This window comes from Telopea speciosissima, chromosome 5 (genome assembly GCF_018873765.1).
Source record: "Telopea speciosissima isolate NSW1024214 ecotype Mountain lineage chromosome 5, Tspe_v1, whole genome shotgun sequence".
Lineage (NCBI taxonomy): Eukaryota > Viridiplantae > Streptophyta > Magnoliopsida > Proteales > Proteaceae > Telopea > Telopea speciosissima.
This window is the reverse complement of record NC_057920.1, coordinates 43,865,620-43,884,808: the sequence shown is the minus strand read 5'-3', so window position 1 is coordinate 43,884,808 and position 19,189 is coordinate 43,865,620. Positions and strand designations below refer to the sequence as shown.

Sequence of the window (19,189 nt, the reverse complement as noted above, 5' to 3'; positions counted from 1 at the left end):
GCAACAAGTCAAGGAAGTCAAGCCTCAACACCTGCTACTCCACCTTATAAATACTTTGTGTGCAAAAAGGAAGGACACATGGCTAGAGATTGCAAAACGTGAGCATATGGCCGCAACTCGCTAAACCAGCCCTATGCTAGACCATTTCAGCCACGGGACAATCGGACGCGAGGGAAGGTGTTTGCAATGACGAATGAAGAAGCTGAGACAAACCCTGATGTATTGACAGGTAAGTTTTGATGAACACTACTAACTTATAGGGATTTATTGGCTTACATTATGTAACCTAAACTACCTACAAACCCTAGGTACCCTGTATGTCTCAACTGTACCCACGTGAGTATTATTTGACTCGGGCGCGACCCACTCTTTCATCTCCTCAACCTTTGCAAGTAGGATGAAAGACCAACCAAGAGACATAGGGTATGAGCTAGTAGTCAACACACCGACGGGAAGTGCCATGAGCTTGAAAGAAGTATACGACCCCTGTCAGATTGAAATTTGTGAGAAGAAGCTAACCGCACGATTAATAAAGATGGATATAAACAACTTTGACGTGATACTAGGCATGGATTGGCTATCTGCCTATAGAGAAAACATCTTGTGTCCGGAGAAGAAGATAGTGTTTACGATGAATGATGGGTCAATTCTTACCTATCAAAGTAAACCCAAGAAGAAATCCGGGAGGGTGACTTTATCAGCCCTCCAGGTGTAAAAATTGCTTGATGATGGATGCCAAGGTTTCTTGGCCACGGTGATAGACACGGAGGAAAAGGTAAAACCCTTGGAGGAACTGAAAGTCGTCAGAGAATTTCTTGATGTTTTTCCAGAAGATTTGATGCAGTTACCACCTGATCGTGACATAGAGTTCGCAATTGATCTAATTCCTAGTGCTGCCCCAGTATCAAAGGCCCCATATCAGATGGCGCCAATGGAACTAAAAGAGCTGTAGATACAACTTCAAGACCTGCTGAAGAAGGGATTTATACGACCCAGTGTATCACCCTGGGGAGCACCTATATTGTTCGTTAAGAAGAAAAATGGTAGTATGCGGCTGTGTATCGACTATCGCGAGCTAAACAAGCTGACCATTAAGAACTGATATCCATTGCCACATATTGACGATCTATTCGACCAGCTACAAGGAGCGAGAGTTTTCTCCAAAATTGATCTTAGATTGGGATACCATCAACTGAAAATCAAAAGCAGTGATATCCACAAGATGGCATTCCGAACCCGATACGGACATTACAAATTCCTAGTTTTGTCGTTCGGATTAACCAATGCCCTGGCAGCATTCATGGACATGATGAATAGAGTATTCCATGACGTATTGGATAAGTTCGTCATCGTGTTCATTGACTACATTTTGGTGTACTCCAAGAATGAGGAAGAACATGCTCAGCATCTTACCTTCGTGCTGCAACGACTGCGGGAACACCAACTTTTCGCCAAGTTCAGTAAGTGTGAATTTTGGCTTCACCAAATTGGATTCCTGGGACACATTGTCACCAAGAATGGCATCCAAGTGGACCCTGACAAGGTGAAAGCAATTCTCGAGTGGGAGACTCCAAAGAGTGCCACTGAGATCTGAAGTTTCTTAAGATTGGCTGGATACTACCGCCGATTTATCAAAAAATTCTCGTGCATCTCGGCACCTATGACAAAACTCACCAAGAAGGGTGCCAAGTTTGAATGGAATGAAGCGTGCGAGAAAAGCTTTTAGGAGTTGAAGAACCTCCTGGTGTCAGCTCTAGTTCTGACCATTCTGGACGGCACTGGAGGAATGGTAATATACACCGATGCATCCAGAACAGGATTAGGAGGCATCCTAATGCAGAGAGGTAAAGTAGTAGCTTATGCCTCTTGACAATTAAAAGAACACGAGAAGAACTACCCCACTCATGATTTAGAATTGGCAGTGGTAGTTTTCGCATTGAAGATATGGCGGCACTACTTGTACGGTGAGAAGTGTGAAATCTTCAGCGATCATAAAAGTCTGAAGTACTTCTTCACCCAAAAAGAGTTAAATATGAGACAGAGACGGTGGTTAGAATTGGTAAAGGATTATGATTGTGAAATCCAGTACCACCCCGATAAGGCCAATGTTGTAGCCGATGCCCTAAGCAGAAAGTCTCAGGCAGCAACTCTCGCTTCGCTAGTTGTAAGCAAACAGCTGTATGAAAAAGCTCAGAAGTTTGATCTAGAAATGGTAATAGAAGGTACGGCTGTGCAATTAGCAGCCATGGATTTACAGCCGTCGATCCGAGAAGAAATAATTGCGAAGCAACCGTTGGACCCCGAGCTGGCCAAAATCATATCAGAAGTTCAACAAGGCATCCATATGGATCCAGATTTCTCATTGGCCCAAGATGGTGCACTGAAGTTTCAAGATAGATTGTGCGTGCCAAATGATTATGATGTCCAAGACTGAATCCTTAAAGAGGCGCACAACTCACCCTATACAATCCACCCTGGCAGTACAAAAATGTACAAGGACTTGAAGAAGTATTATTAGGGGATGGGAATGAAGGAGACTATAGCCATATGTGTGTCTAGGTGCCTCACCTATCAAAAGATAAAGGCGGAGAGACACCGACCATATGGTTTGTTGCAGCCACTACCGATACCTGAATGGAAGTGGGAAAGGATCACAATGGATTTTGTAACAAATCTGCCTAACACCAGAAAGGGGATGAATGCGATATGGGTGGTTGTAGATGGACTGACTAAGGCAGCTCACTTCATACCACTCAAGATAAGTTATCCCATGGATATGCCCAGATATATATTAAGAATATAGTCCGCTTACATGGTGTACCTGTCAGTATTATGTCTGATAGAGATCCTCGATTCACCTCAAGGTTTTGGAGGAGTTTGCAGAAGGCACTGGGAACTCAACTAAATCTTAGTACAGCTTTCCATCCACAGACGGATGGACAATCAGAAAGAACTATCCAGACACTGGAAGATATGCTCCGCGCCTATGTTTTGGACATGAACAACAGTTGGGATGCCCACCCACATACCTTTGGTGGAATTTGCGTATAATAACAGCTATCACACCACCATTGGCATGGCACCATTTGAAGCTCTATATGGACGAAACTACAGAACACCGCTGTATTAGGATGAGGTCGGTGAACTAAAGTACCTTGGACCCGAGATGATACAAGCGACCTGCGATAAGGTTGATGTCATAAGAGAGAAGATCAAAGCAGCTCAGTCAAGGTAGAAAAGCTATGCGGATAATAGAAGGAAAGATATTGAGTTTGAGATCGATGAAAAAGTATTCCTTCGGGTGTCACCGACCAAAGGATTGCTACGCTTCAACAAAAGGGGTAAATTGAGCCCAAGATTCATTGGTCCTTATGAAATACTAAATAGAGTGGGACCCATAGCATACGGATTGGCACTACCGCCCTCCCTATCAAGCGTCCACGATGTTTTCCATGTGTCGATGCTCAGAAAATACATTAATAACCCAACACATGTGCTCTCAAGTGAACCGGAACAGTTGGACGTAGATATGACCTATGAAGAGGAACCTACGAAAATACTCGACAGGAAGGAACATAACCTCCATAATCGCACAGTTGCATTCGTGAAGGTTTGTTGGGGAAACAATCCTGTGGAAGAAGCTTCATGGGAGCAGGAAGAATTAATGAAAGAGAAATATCCTCAACTCTTCGGATTGCAAGGTAAGCAAATTTCGGGGATGAAATTTTTGTAAGGTTGGGAGAAATGTCAAACCCGACCCCAAACCAGCTGGAATCTGACTGAAGTGCAGGAACCCCAGCCCCTACAATAGGGAACACTATGGAGTATCACTCCAGTAACTAGGATTGATCAGGAAGCTATGTGTGGATCATCCCACATACCCACCAGAAGATGGGTGGCCAACCCCTGCAATTACATAGCTCACAGCCTGATGTATGGCCTAGAACCCAGGTAATCTCTCTCCTCCCCATTATTGTGGGACCCACTTATGTAAAAATGTGCCAAGAACCCCTAATGGCCATGTGGGGACAATACCCTGACCCAGGGTCAAACCCCTGTGGTTGCCCCATTGAATTTTAGCTTGCTAGAATTCTCTGGGCGATGCAGCAAGGCCCAGAGACATCGCCGAGTGACTGATTTTGATTATTTTATTGAATTTTATTTATGGGGACCACCCAACATGAACATGGGTACCCTCCACTGATAGAAGGGAGTCTGAGCGACCACCTCATACTCTCAGTTCACTGTGGACCCCACCAGAGAGCCCAAAATCAGTCAGAATCAGTTCAAAAATTGATTTTAAAAAAGGGGCTTTAGTGACCAAACATACCTTAGTTAGTCTTGGTCTATAAATAGGGGAGGCCTTGGATTCATTTAGAGTATTAGCTCTAGAGAGAAACCCGTGGGAGAGAAGAGATGAAAAAAGGGAGAAAAAGAAGAAGAAGAAGAAGGAAGAGGAGGTGCCGCCACCCCCATCCAAGATTGGTCTGAGCTGCTCCTAGCCTGTGCAGGTATAAATCTACCCCCATATGCCTGCTGTTCTCTTTTCCCCTTTGTATTTACTATGTTTTTACTTCCTGGTCAGCTCAGAACAGCTGGGGTTTGCCCATAATTGCTCTAGATCTCCCATGCAGACCTTGTGCATGGAAGATCTGTGAATTTTGTTTAAAAATATGAGACTGTTATGCTATTCTTGTGAGCCAAACTTGGCTGTGCCCTCCTGTACTGCCCAGGGTTGCTCCTGATGAGTTGGAATGGAACCCTGGATGCAAGCCTGGCTACAAAGACCTAAGTTTGGGTGATTACAGCCCAAAACCATCATTATCTAGCCTTACCAGGGGCTGAAACTGAGATCCAAGCATGGCAAAACCCTATGACACTATTCACAGGGATTGTTTAGGCAGCCATTGGCAGCCTGATGGTGGACCTGATGGAAAATCCATCTGGGCCATGGTATAGACCATCACAGGGGCTACCTGACCCCCCTGACATGCAGAGGATCTGGTCTGATCCCAGCCTTGAGGGCCACACCTTGGGAACTCAGACTGCATCAATTCTATAGGCACTGGGCAATGCAGCAAGGCCCAAAGACATCGCCCAGTGAAGGGAAAATGGTTGTAATGGTGGGCAGACCTGGGGGATCTCACCCAATGGCCCCCTAGACACTGTGGGATGTGGGGAAATGACTAAAAGCCCTTCCCCACATCTGTCCATGATTAAAGAATGCTTTGGAACCCTAGTAGGCCCCGTAGGTGATTGTAACCCTAGTGTGCTTGGTCCTGCTACACAGACAAGCTGTGGACAGCACTGTGCACCTATTCTGATCTAGGGTTGGGTACAGACATTGACAATGACCATTTTACCCCTATGCCACAGACACTGGCCCATGCACCAGGACATGTACCTAAGGCCCAGTGCAAGGCCCAGTGACTCCAAGTGAACCCAACTAAACACCGGGTCGACCCAGTAAGTCAGGGTAACCCTAGGACTACCAGCGATAGGCTGATAACTTAATAAGACAATATCTGATTTGTGTCTAGGACTTCATCCCGCGCTCGAGGTCAACAACCAGACTGCTTTTGACACTGAGTTTGCAACTGAGATCCTAGAACCCAACTCAGGTGAGTGAATGATACTATCTTATGTGTATGTGTAATCATGATTTTGCAGGCAATTAAGAATTGGAATTATAAATGTTGTGATATTTACTTCTATTTAAAACTATTCCAATCACTGCATATTGAATGACTGTTGATCAACTCTGAGAATGTTTGCTTGATGAATGTTTACTAGACTAGATGTCGTAGTCGGCTTGGAAATGGGGCCTGTGGTAGCCCGTATTATGGAGTACGGTTGACACCACCTGACTCATTCGATGCCATATAGACATGGGGATAGAGTTTCATCACCCGTGCTACGCACCCTTGCCAACAAGGGTTAAGGTGTTGGATGCCTGTAAGGGTGACCATGTATGTGTATGAGAAAAAGGAAAAGAAATGTGTTTACACCGGAATGGTGATTTTGTGCTATGAGCACGGCCAGGGGCCAGAAAAGAATTGAGAAATGTGAAACGTGATGGATTGCCCTACAGGTTAATCATAGAGGGCTGGTCAGGCTGACCATGGAGAGCATGCTGGAGCTGACTGGTCCTCTCCGACAACTCAATGGGTGTATCGCGGGAAGGGGTTAGAAGCCCGCACCAGGGATACATGTATTGGGGATTGTAGTAGCACAGACCTGACCTAGTTGTATTGCTAGGTGGCTAATAATAATCTGGACTTGCATTCATGTAAGATCATGTGTACTGTGAATTGTGAATGCATATGCATATATGATGATGTTATTTGCTCATGAGCTCAGTGGGGCTCACACTCTGTTATACAATGTTTTTCTTAGATGATCCTACAGGTAGATTTTGCTATGGCATGGAGGGCTATCTCGAGGAGGAGAGTCCTGGTTATTACGATGATCTTGGTATGGACCCCGACGGAGGTCATACCGATCCTGCGTACGTTCTCAATGGTCATTGCGGATGAAGACCATTGAAGGGTGCATGGGATGTTTTTGGCTTGGGGACTCCTTTTTGGGTTATCAGGAGTCATCCCCGTTCTGACTCTGGCTTTGTAGTAGTTTTACTTATTTTTTTTTGGGGTTGAGTATGCTCGCCCTGTATATATTTATGTATATCTTTATGCTCTTTTCAGCTTTGTTTCTTTGTTTGTGGGTTGTGGGAAAATGTACAACATTCATATGTATCTATTATCACCATTTCCTCGTATCGCTATGCTTCTTTTTATTACTGAACTGTAGATATCTGCGACACTTTGATATTACCTAAGGTAAAGTGATGGTTGTGACTCCATAATTGTAAGCACAGCTTTTAGATCCGTGGGATTTGGCGGGTTGTCGATATGAAATTCGAGTCACCTACCTAATCCTCCCAGGGGGTGGTTTAGGGTGTGACAACCAAAGATCAAGGAGCAAAAGATTCCCCCACACTTGAATTTTATTACCCCACATCAATTCAAGAAACAAGCATGCATCAAGATTAAGGGATCTTCTCATATATTCTGAACGCTACTCACCTTCAGGTAAACCACTCATAGCATCGATGGAACCAAAGACTCGGGCTTTGAGCATTTTTTACCATACTTTCCTTTCAGGCATTAAGGCAATAACTTTTCTTTCTCTTCAAACTGTGAACTCTATTTCTACTCCACTACTGTTCCCTGAATGACATGGTGGAGCATACACCAGACACCCAAGTACTTGGTAGCTTTGCTTTTTACATATATCTATAAAGACATTGAGACATTGATGCTAAAGTTTTTTTGAGTATCCTTCTAAGGAATTTCGAACAAGTTACTCCGCTTCCTGAGACACCAATGCCCTGTGTAGTGCCAAGGAATTCCACTTTTCTTTCTGTTTCTTCATTTTTATTTCTTCTTGCCTTGCCACAAACAAATTGGTCTCAGCTTCTAGCCAAAAGATCAAAGGGTCCATAAAACACATAGAGGAATCTAGCCATCAAATGAAATGGTTCTCATATTTTCTAACTCAGTCCCCATCACCGGATACGCACTAATTACCGTCATTGAAAAGGAATTTTTTTTATTAATTCGCATGCTAGGGCACCTAATTCCCTCTTTCTCTCACTTCACAATCAAAGAAACGTATGCACAAAACTACCACCACAATCAAAATTCACCAATAAGTTCACACGCCCCACACTTAAACCATGCAATGACTGCAATGCATGCAGAAAATAAAGTATAAGGACCGAGATGAGGGGGCTTACCAGATATAATCAACAAAGAAGATCATGAAGAGTCATGAGCTCCACAAAAAGTACTAGGAGCATCAACAGAAATCTCAATCCATGGCCGATAAATGTAAAAAGAGCTTCAGAACCAGAAAATAGTAGACCATGAATTTTAGTAAAGCGAGAAATATCATGGAAGTTAAGCACAAATGATAAATACCCAACAAGAAAATCTGTTCACATGGGACAGTGGAAAATGAAGGCATTAAAACTCAGGCTATAAATTGTTCCATTCCCTCCCATTTGCAATGTAGAACACATATCATTCTTAGAAAAATCAACCAAAAATGGATCTCGATAATCATCATCTACTGCATGACGAAAATTAACTTCATCAGGTAAATCTTCAACAGTGAGAGGTTTACTTAAATCAATAGCAACAAGAAAGTGTCCAAATAAGGACCACAAAAAACATCCAACCTATTAAAAGCATCTGACTTAATAAGTTGGGACAAATTGACATATGGGACAATTGAATCCTCAGAATGACAATTATCTTGGGTTTTCCAAAGAGAGAGGGAGATTGAATTTCTTGGGTTTCTATGCTATCATAAAAATCTGATTCTAAATTAGTAGAAACACTAGGCTCACTAAAATTAGAAATTTTAGGCAAAAGTTGGACTTCCCTAGGTGGCTCATCGAACTTTGGTTCACTAACATTTTCAGGAAACTCAATCTCAACAAATAAATCATCTTGTTGGGGGTGACTCTCATTAACTTCAAACTGGGGTGGTGGACTTTCAACATCATTAAACTGGGGATGGGACAGTTCATTCTGAACTGGAATCTAGTAACATAGATTAAGTTCAGGCTGACTATTTAATTTACCCATTTCCCTCTCCTGCATTATGGTGATCAGTTGAGAGAGTTGCTTCTCCATGTTATTACTACTTTTTATGAAAAGGGCAAAGTTCTTCGCAAACTCACTCATTCCGACCTCCTCACCTACTTTTTGAAACTCAGGGGGTTGTCAATACAGTGTAAGGAGAGGTGGCTCATTGAGATTCAATGGAGAGTTGGGCATTGGAGGACCAAAGTGACCATGATATTGGAAATGGGGTGGTCGAGCTTGGTTATTCCGTTGCTCCCACGAGGAATTGGGATGATCACTCCACCCCTGATTGTAAGTGCAAAAAGAATTGTACTGCAATGGAGGACTCACATTCTCATCACCATAGCTACCCCCATAAAGATTAGGGCATCCTTCCATAACATGGATAGTTTGGGGATGTGACCAATCAAAATTTCCTAAAAGCCCATAGTTGGGTTGGGGAACAAAATTATACTGGGGTGGTGCAAAGTTGTTCTCTAACTCACTACTTTTGACCGCCTTGGCCTATTTAAACCTTTCCCCCAAGGTTATATGTGGAGGTGTATCTCCCATGATTCCATACATAAACTAACCACCTATCCAAAATTTAGGTCTCCACAATCATGTTTTTTTTTTTTTTTTTTAAGATGCCAAAAAGAAAAAGTATCCAAAATTTAGGTCTCCACAATCATGTTTTTTTTTTTTTTTTAAAGATGCCAAAAAGAAAAAGAAAAGAAACTACAAAGGAGCAATCAAATATACACAAATGTAACGGATCCCTCAAGGGTTGAAACAATGACTCCAAAGCTATAAGGTTGCCATGTAGGTTGACAGCAAGGGAATCCGTATAGTCCTCACTAGCCACCTACATGCTACTCCTAGCGGGTTGTGATGTAGAGTGGAGGACTACTATATGTTTTTGTTTCCAAACAAAAGCACTCATAATGTTGTTTTCCTATTATCAAAGTTGCTCACTTCCAAAAATAAGTCACATTGCAATCCAAACCACCCAAATGAATCAAGGGGCAGCGTCATAGGTGATGAAATCCCATAAGGTACACCAAGATTGGCTAGGTTTGGGAATACAAAAAATTTTGGATTAAGTGCACATTCTTTGAAACAAGATGAGGTTTTCTTTTCTTTTCTTTTTTTAAAGAAAAGGAAAAAAAAAATAAAACACTTCTATTTACTTAAAAATAAGAAAAACAAAGTGGACAATTATCTCCCCGGCAACAGCGCCAAAAACTTGTTTGTCAAGAAATAATACCGCAAGCATACAGGTCAATCATAGCTATAGGTCGAACACCAGGAGATAAGCCACTCTATCTTATTCATTTAAAGTAATGCAGAGTGAACCAGATTAAGATGATTAAACTAAATTAATGATTAAACTAAATTAACGGTCCTACACATGCATCTACCGAATTGACGTCCTATGCATTCATCATCTAACCTATCAAAAACTAATGCGGATCATGAGATTGATGGATTAAAATTACCACATCCACACACAAACAAAGAAAATAAATCCAAGAGATCAAAGAAATAAAACCCGAAGATTGCATGAACCAAACTGAACTTGATTAGCTCCCTCTACTACACTTGAATTCGCATCTAACAAATCTAAAAAATAAAATAAAAATTATCTGTAATACCCTGAATTTTTTTTTTTGGGATGTTTTGTTTTTATATATAAATAAATGAATTATATTAATTTTTCATAGAAATATATATATATATATATAATATTCAAATAGGGTTTTCCACAAAGAGGGAAGATGGATTATGTTAGATGAATAGTTGAATAGGTAGATATAATAATGGAGCTGGTTTAAGAGTCAAAGCTATCAACTTCAACTTTCAAATCTAAATTCATTTTTCAGTCAACAACTGTAGTTTTCACATGGGTGTGTCCCTTCATTGATAATTAAACCTTCATTGTTTTCTCCTTTAAAACTTCCATATTACCCAACCCCAATCCTCTCCATTGCGAGAACTTTTCCAACCTCTGTGCATGGTTCTCTCTACCATACTTGTCTTTTCTCCATAAATATACACTTCTATAGCAAACCCCTTTTTCTGAAACCGATTCCGTGCAAACCAAATTTCATCCGGGATTCATGCAAGTTCTACACCAGATTTTTCCATTCACGTCGGTGTTATGTGATAGGTAGGCGGTGGGTAGGATCCCTCCATTTTGATTTTTCTTCGATCATCTAGCAGTCGCATTTAATGCCATAGCCATCTAAAATATGGCTGGTGCACCTTTCCTTGATTTCCCATTTTGAATTTCATCATCCTCCTCCAACATATAGGAGTAAACGAGGGTCCATAAAGCTAAGGCAGGGAAGAGAATGGTTTCACGCCATTAGCTGAAAGGGTGGGTCGTGAGAGTGAGTTGGTGTGAGAGGAGGTGCTGGTTATAGTGTGTGAGAGAGAGTGGAACAAAAGAAAGAGTCGAAGGTGACAGGTGGAGTAGAGTCAGAGTGTAAAAGAATTGGAGGGAGCTGAGTTGTTTCTGGAATAAGAGGAGGAGGTGTTGTCGCCCATGTAGCAGCTATAATGCAAGACTCCACCATCCAGAAACAGCTTCGCCGTGGAAGATGTAATCACCTGTTAACGTTTTCAGGCATCCTTAGCCTCTGTAGTTCTCAACCTTCAGCATGAAATACCCCTGGCCATATGGTCATAATGGACTATATATATTGTCACACCCCCAACCACCCCCTAGGAAGATTAGGTAGGTGACCCGAATTGCACTGTAGCAATCCGCCAAATCCCAAGGATCTAAAAGCTATTAGTCCATTCATAGATAGACACATCCACAATAGTACAAGTTGTAAAACACAAAGTGCTGTGGAAAGCTATATATACATTAAGCTTGAAAGAAAAACAAGGGTAACAAATATATACATAACATTGTTTTACTTCACTCATTCTCTCTCTTAGAACATCAGCAGTCCCAACTCTATTTGACCCAGCTTTACAAAAGAATATAAACAGGGCAAGGCAACCCGAGCCCTATAATAAAGCTGTACAAAAAAGGGAACCCTAGTAAAATCAAAAAGAGTTCCACAGTCAAAACAAAGTCAGCTGCACCCCCTCACGGGTCTTCCTCAGCTATCAACTGAAAATACTTGCACCAGCGGTATGACCTCCATCCGAGTCCATACCAATATCATCATAACAATGATAGCGCATCTCTGAAAGATAAGTCTCCCCGCCACAGTGACATCCACCTGCAGGATCATCTAACAAAAATATATATAACGGAGTGTGAGCTCCACCGAGCCCGTGAATGAAATATCACCATGCATGCACATGCAAGCATAACCATATGAGTCCTACATAATGTGCAGTTCATTTTATTTATTAGCCACCTAACATCACAACTAAGGCGGTAAGTGCTATTACAATCCCCAATACATCTATCCCTGGTGTAAGCTTTTAACCCCTTCCCGCGATACATCCATTGAGTTGTCGGAGAGTACCGATCAGCTCCCGCATCAGTCACTAAGGTCAGCCCAACCAGTCCTCTGGGATTAACCTATGAGACATCCATCCACATTTCAACATATCACATCTCTTTTCCTGGCTTATAGCCCAATACCATCTTTTCGGTGCATAACATTTCCATTTTTTTTCCCTTTTCATTTCTTTTCCTTTTCTTTTCTCATTCATATGGTCACTCTCACAGGCATCCAACACCTTAACCCTAATGAATGGCACCGGACACAGAGAGGGGGGTGAATCTGTGTATATTAAAATTCTTTCTCAATAGCCAAATTCAGCAAGCACACACAAGCATATGGTCATCCACCTCACACAATAAGTGTAGTTGAGGTCTACTAGTGATCCACACCCACTTTGCAATCAAGCACTTCAATATGCCAGCATACACATCACAAGACAAACATATACGTGGTTCGACATAATGGCCTACATCCACGGAGCAATACCCCTCATGGGTTTCGTGCTTTGCTCTGCACATTTCTATTAAAAACCTTATTACACAAGTTCAACATAGTTCCATATGACACAGGAACCACAGGAAATACTCCCACACACCTAACTGTATCAGGACAGTAAGCTTTAAACACTAAAAATGAATTTATATAATCAACCCAAATTCCTAACACTCAGAATTACATGAATCTCACTCCCCAACAAGACTAAATGATAAGAACGAGAACTTGAATGAAAAACTACCTCAAGAACGAAGTAGAACTACAACCACTGTCGATGCAGACCTTCTAGACATCAATAGCAGCATGCGGCATGTCCTGAAAGCCTTTGACATGGATCCCAATGCATTGATCTACTCAAAATGCCTTCTTCTCTGAGAAAATTCAAACATTAAATCATAGAGACATCAAACCCTAAATCTGACTTCACCAGTGCGTAGAGGACGTCAAAATATGGGACTAGCATTTCTACACAAATCCCAAAATTCAACTTTTGAATAGCCCAAAGTTCGAGGAAAAGATTGAGTCAATTTAGGCCATTAGATCAGATCGTACGAATGGCCAAGACTAAAATAAGATTCGATCTTCCGTCTTCTACTTTACACGGGAGGGGAGCACACATAAGCCGTTGGATCCCCATCTTTGATATGATATTAAAACAAAACCATCAGATTAGATTCTTGATCCACGAATGAGAAGTCATCACTTAAGTGTACCAATTTCGCATGTACTTAATTGTGAGATGTCCATTTAGAATCTTTTATCTCAGCCATTGATTATGATTTTGATTAAGCAATCAGAACAAGAGATTCTAATTCAGATTTAAAGATCAATCTCAGCCGCATAATTGCTTGCGTTTTTGGGACAATGATGACTCATCCATGATCTGTACACGTGTCAGAAAAAGCTAGAATTTTTATCTTCCACTATTTTCCATGTGGGCTTCACATCCGTACAGTTGGAATTCCCATGTGAAGCTCCGAAAAATTCATTAAACTGTTATAGAGAATGACTTCCAGTAGCTTGATTTTCAAAACCTCAAAATATTTTCTAAGTAATTGAGCACCCACAATTTGTTTGACAAAATGCCTAAGAGGGTTGGGCTGCTATGCCCATGGGGCTGAGCTGCTGGGCTGTTGTGCCCATGGTGCTAGGCTGTCGGGCTGGTGCTTGTGCAGCCATGCTGTCAAGGCTATGATGGCCATATGGCCATGTGGACTCAGTCAAATGCCAAGGTGGACATGCCAGCTTACTATCCCCTGACATGTGGCATCCCTAGGTGGGGTCCACACTCTCTCTCCTCTTTCTCTCTCTTCAAAACTAATTCAAGCTTACTGTTTAGCTTCACTGACAATGATCCTGAGCACTCTTTTGGTCTTCATACACATCAACCTGTAGCTCGAATGACTGTGTGGTTTGTTCATCCATGTAGAGAAAAACTTTGTAAACATGTTGGCATAAACCACTTGTCTTTTCTCTCTCATATGCATACTTTTCAAGAGTCTAAAAAAGGCTTCACTGTCACAGTTGCTGAATTTGAGATTTACTTGAAAACTTGCAACTGAACATGTCATTTTCAAAAATAATTTGGCTCAAGTAACACTTGGAACACATCACCAACATGAATTTGAACAAGCGTAGCCACTCGGAAGACTAGTGGGTCCCACCAATCATCAAACCAACCTCCAAACCAAGAAAAACATTGTTTTGACTTGAATTTTCAAAAATCTTAAACTTGAACCTTGAGGAGGCTATATAGCTCGAGTTTGACCTTGAATTTTCTTGGAACATATCCAATACACTAAAATAAGAGCCACCAAGTGCTCAAACCACTAGAAACCTTTCTATATTAAGAATTCATCTCTCAAACCAAGCCATTATCTCTTAACCCTATACATACTTTCCATGAACTATACATAAAACCTCTAGATCTCTGAGGACAAAGTTGTTAGACCTCAAATACTATTTATGATATTATGAGTATGTTCAAACAACTAAACAAGGTGGCCTACACTCGCACACTCATGCAATGGGAAAATATACTATGCAAACATGAAAAATAAGCTTGAATGAAACTACAATGCTACTATCTGTTACCAAGAGATACCTCAAGGAGTCATGTCATCCTAAGCAGGATTGTCAAGAGTTGGAAACCCCTTGGAAAGCTTTAGGTATTGTCCATGTGCATCACCTTGCTTGCAAGAAGAGTCAGGCACCCAATGGGGCACATGGACAATGCCCATAGCTTTCCAAGGGGTTTTCAACTCTTGAAAATCCTGCTTAGGATGACATGACTCCTTGAGGTATCTCTTGGTAATAGATAGTAGCATTGTAGTTTCATTCATGCTTATTTTTCATGTTTGCATTGTATATTTTCCCATTGCATGAGTGTGCGAGTGGAGGCCACCTTGTTTAGTTGTTTGAACATACTCATAATATCATAAATAGTATTTGAGGTCTAACAACTTTGTCCTCAGAGATCTAGAGGTTTTATGTATAGTTCATGGAAAGTATGTATAGGGTTAAGAGGTAATAGCTTGGCTTGAGAGATGAATTCTTAATATAGAAAGGTTTCTAGTGGTTTGAGCACTTGGTGGCTCTTATTTCAGTGTATTGGATATGTTCTAAGAAAATTCAAGGTCAAACTCGAGCTATATAGCCTCCTCAAGGTTCAAGTTTAAGATTTTTAAAAATTCAAGTCAAAACAATGTTTTTCTTGGTTTGGAGGTTGGTTTGATGATTGGTGGGACCCACTAGTCCTCCTAGTGGCTACGCATGTTCAAATTCATGTTGGTGATGTGTTCCAAGTGTTACTTGAGCCAAACAATGGTTATTTGTGAAAATGACATATTCAGCAACTGTGACTGTGAAGCCTTTTTGAGACTCTTGAAAAGTGTGCATATGAGAGACAAAAGACAAGTGGTTTATGCCAACATGTTTATAAAGTTTTTCTCTACAAGGGTTAATAAATCACACAGTCATTCAAGCTACAGGTTGATGTGTGTGAAGGCCTGAAGAGTGCTTCAGGCTCACTGTCAGTGAAGCTGGACAACAAGCTTGAGTTAATTTTGAAGAGGGAGAAAGAGGAAAGACAATGTGGACCCCACCTGGGGGTGCCACATGTCAGGGGGTGATAAGGTGGCATGTCCACCTTGGCATTTGACTGAGTCAACATGGCCATATGGCCATCACAGCCTTGATAGCATGGCTGCACAAGCACCAGCCTAGCAGCCTAGCACCATGGGCACAACAGCCCAGGCACCAGCCAAGCAGCTCAGCCCCATAGGCACATCAATCCAATTGGTATCAGAGCTAGACTCAATAATAGTCAAATAGACAGTTGAGAGATCTCTTTGGGAATAATGGCATACAATAAAGTCTCAGGTTATGGAAGGGCACGACACTTTGATGGTACTGAGTATGTTTTCTAGAAGAACAAAAGAGAGACCTATATGGCTTCTTTGGGGTATGATGTTCTCAGATCGATATATATCGAATTTAAGATGCCTAATACAGAACCGACCGATGAGGCAGAAATTAAGAAGTTTGAAAACAACCTAAAGGCAATGAATGCACTTAAGAGTGCACTGACAAACATGGAGCTTGCAAAGGTCATAAATTGCAAGACAGCCAAGCAATTGTGGGACAGGCTTAAGGGTGTGCATGAAGGTGTTCAGAGGGTCAAAAAGTCCAAGCTTCAAGTTCACAAGGCAAATTTTTAAGGATTGAAAATGAATGAAAGTAAAGATATTGAAACATATATGGTTAGAGTCAATGAAGTTGTAAATGCTATCAGAGGTCTAGGTCATACATTGAGTGACTCAGAGATTTGTCAGAAGATACTCAGATCACTTTTGCCCAAATATGACTCCAAGGTACCAGTTATTGAAGATCATGATGATATAGACAACTTAACATTGGATGTTTGGCAAGGAAAGCTGAAAGCCTATGAGATGAGAACTGGGAAAGGAAAGGCAAATCTAAAGAAAAAGAGATTGCTTTTAAAGCAAAGAAGAATCTAAAAATTGATGAAAATTCTGATATTGAGTTGGATAGTGATGATGAGGCTGAAGCAAACTCTGTTAGAAAGCTCACCAGAGGGAAAGGCAAGTATCAAAGCAAGCTTCCATTCAAGTGTTTCAGGTGTGGTGATATTGGTTACTATGCTGCCTCGTGTCCTCAAAAGAAGAAATTCAGAGGCAATGATGATGAAGACAACAACAACAAAGAAAAATGCGAAGGGAAGAAACGGCAATTTATTAAGAGAAGATTCCCCAAGAAGAAGATTTTTATCTCCAAGGAGAGTGATGACTTCTTATCTGATTCAGAGATTGATGAAGATTCAGACAATGATATCAATGAGTGTCTATTCATGACTTATGAAATCAATAAGGATGAAAGTCAGCCTTTTGAAGAGATAGAGGAAGTGAAAGCTGTAGTGGTTCTTGAGGGTGAGTTAGAAGAGGCTCTTGAGATGCTTGCTATTGAGAAGAAAAAGAATAAGAAGCTGGTTAAGGTTTGCATAAAACAAGAAAAAGAATTGGAGAGTTTGAAAGGCAGCCAGACAACTTTGAACGATCTTGAGACTCAACTTGCATTCAAGGTTACTCAATGCAACAAGCTTACTCAAGAAAATGATATTCTTCAAAGCCAAATCAAAGAGTATGAAGACAAAATCAGCTACTATGAGCTGATGTGGGGTGAACTTAATGAGTTGAAATAGATAGTCAAAAAATTTGAGGAGAATGGTGTACCTCAAGAAATTCAGCTCACACAATCTCAACCAAATGAGTCAAGTTAGATTATTTAGAGGATCATCAACTATCAGAGACCAGCTGGCATGAAAGCAGGTTTGGGATATGATCATATGGAGTCATCTGGGAATAATGAGAAACTTACCAAAAACTTAAAGAAGATGGATTTTGTGAAAGAAGGCAGTTCTACTAATGCAAGAGGAAAAGCTTCCCATACAACAAGTAAGCAGGAGCAGAAGAAGAGACACCAAAAGCAAAGAAATCAGCAAAAGACCAATGCCTCTCATTTCAGATTCTATGGAACATCCAGGTTTGGAAGGTCAAGATTTCGAGGCAAATAGGGCAACTAGTTTCCTGGTTATTGTTTCAAGTGTAACACATATGGACATAAGATAGCCACTTGCAAGTTCAAATCAAAGCAAGTGTTTTTCACTAGTAAGAACTCTTTTGCACCTTTGTTGCAAAATGTGGTGTGTTACAATTGTTGCAATCATGGTCACCTTGCTAGGAATTCCAAACATCCCATCTATTTCTCTCCCATAAAGAAGTCAAATCAAAAGAAGACTATAGCTGGTTCAGGTGCGAAAAAGCAAGTTAAGAAGGTTTGGGTTGAAAAAGTTTCAAGAGGAAAGTTTATCAACTCTTTGGTTGTTCAAACTACTTTCAGAGCTCAAGACAAGGCTATTCCATGGATCCTTGATAGTGGTTGTTCAAGTCATATGACTACTGATAAGAACAAATTTGCTGAGCTCAATCAATATCTCTAAGATCCAGTCATGCATTCCAGGGCCAAACACATAGCCATCAAGTATCATTTTCTAAGGAAAAAGGTAAGTAGTGGAGATGTTAAACTTGACTATGTTCCTACTGCTGAATAGGTGGCAGACATTTTCACTAAACCCCTCCTCACATCAACATTTGCATATCTTAGGCAGAGACTAAGAGTAGTTGCAGCTACCTCACTTTAATTTATCATTAGCACTGATATAGGGGGAGTATGTCTGGTTACTGCATATATTTTTTTCTTCTTCTTTGTCAGGTTGGGTACCCCTTTGGTTTTGTTGTCAAAGAGGGAGAGAGTCTCTGAGGTAGGAAGTGTGTTTGTGTACTGGTGTATTACCTACAATGCCAAAGGGGCAGATTGTTGATCTAATGGCATTGTTGTCATTATTGGAAACTTAATGGACAACAGTGGTGTAAGGAATGTGCTAAGCTTGTCTGTAACTTGGGAATAAGGAACACTGTGTGAGCCTCAAAGGTAATATATAAATTAAGTCCCCATGGCATGTGAACTTCTGATGAGAAGATAGAAAGCATGACCTAGAAAATGAAAGGGGCAACAAAATCCCATGGCATGTGAGCTTCCAATGAGAAGACAGAAAGCATGACCTAGAAAATGAAAGGGACAGCAAAACCCCATGGTATGCCTGAGCATTCAATATTTTATCATATAAGCATTGCCAGTAAAAATAAAAGGGACAGAAAAAAGTAAAGCTATAGAAAGGCAAAAACATTGGGTGCCTGACTCTTCTTGCAAGCTAGGTGATGCACATGGACAATGCCCATAGCTTTTCAAGAGGTTTCCAACTCTTGACAATCCTGCTTAGGATGACATGACTCCTTGAGGTATCGCTTGGTAACACACAGTAGCATTGTAGTTTCATTCATGCTTATTTCTCATGTTTGTATAGTATATTTTTCCATTGCATGAGTGTGCGCATGTAGGCCACCTTGTGTAGTTGTTTGAACATACCCATAATATCATAAATATTATATTTGAGGTCTAACAACTTTGCTCTCAGAGACCTAGAGGTTTTGTATATAGTTTTGAGAGATG

General features: G+C 41.0%; 1 protein-coding gene across 1 annotated transcript; it reads left to right on the top strand.

Annotated features, from left to right (window-relative positions):
- The first annotated feature begins 16,329 nt into the window (after positions 1 to 16,329).
- On the top strand, positions 16,330 to 17,321 carry LOC122662995. The gene is made up of 2 exons (XM_043858701.1): positions 16,330 to 16,572; positions 16,647 to 17,321. The coding sequence occupies exons 1-2, from the start codon at positions 16,330 to 16,332 to the stop codon at positions 17,319 to 17,321; spliced, it is 918 nt and encodes a 305-aa protein (XP_043714636.1).
- Positions 17,322 to 19,189: the final 1,868 nt, after the last annotated feature.

Coding starts and splice junctions, on each gene's coding strand:
- LOC122662995 (XM_043858701.1), top strand. CDS start 16,330: ATGAATGAAAGTAAAGATATTGAAACATATATGGTTAGAGTCAATGAA. Junction 16,573..16,646: donor TGAGAACTGGGAAAGGAAAG/GCAAATCTAAAG, acceptor TCTGATATTGAG/TTGGATAGTGATGATGAGGC.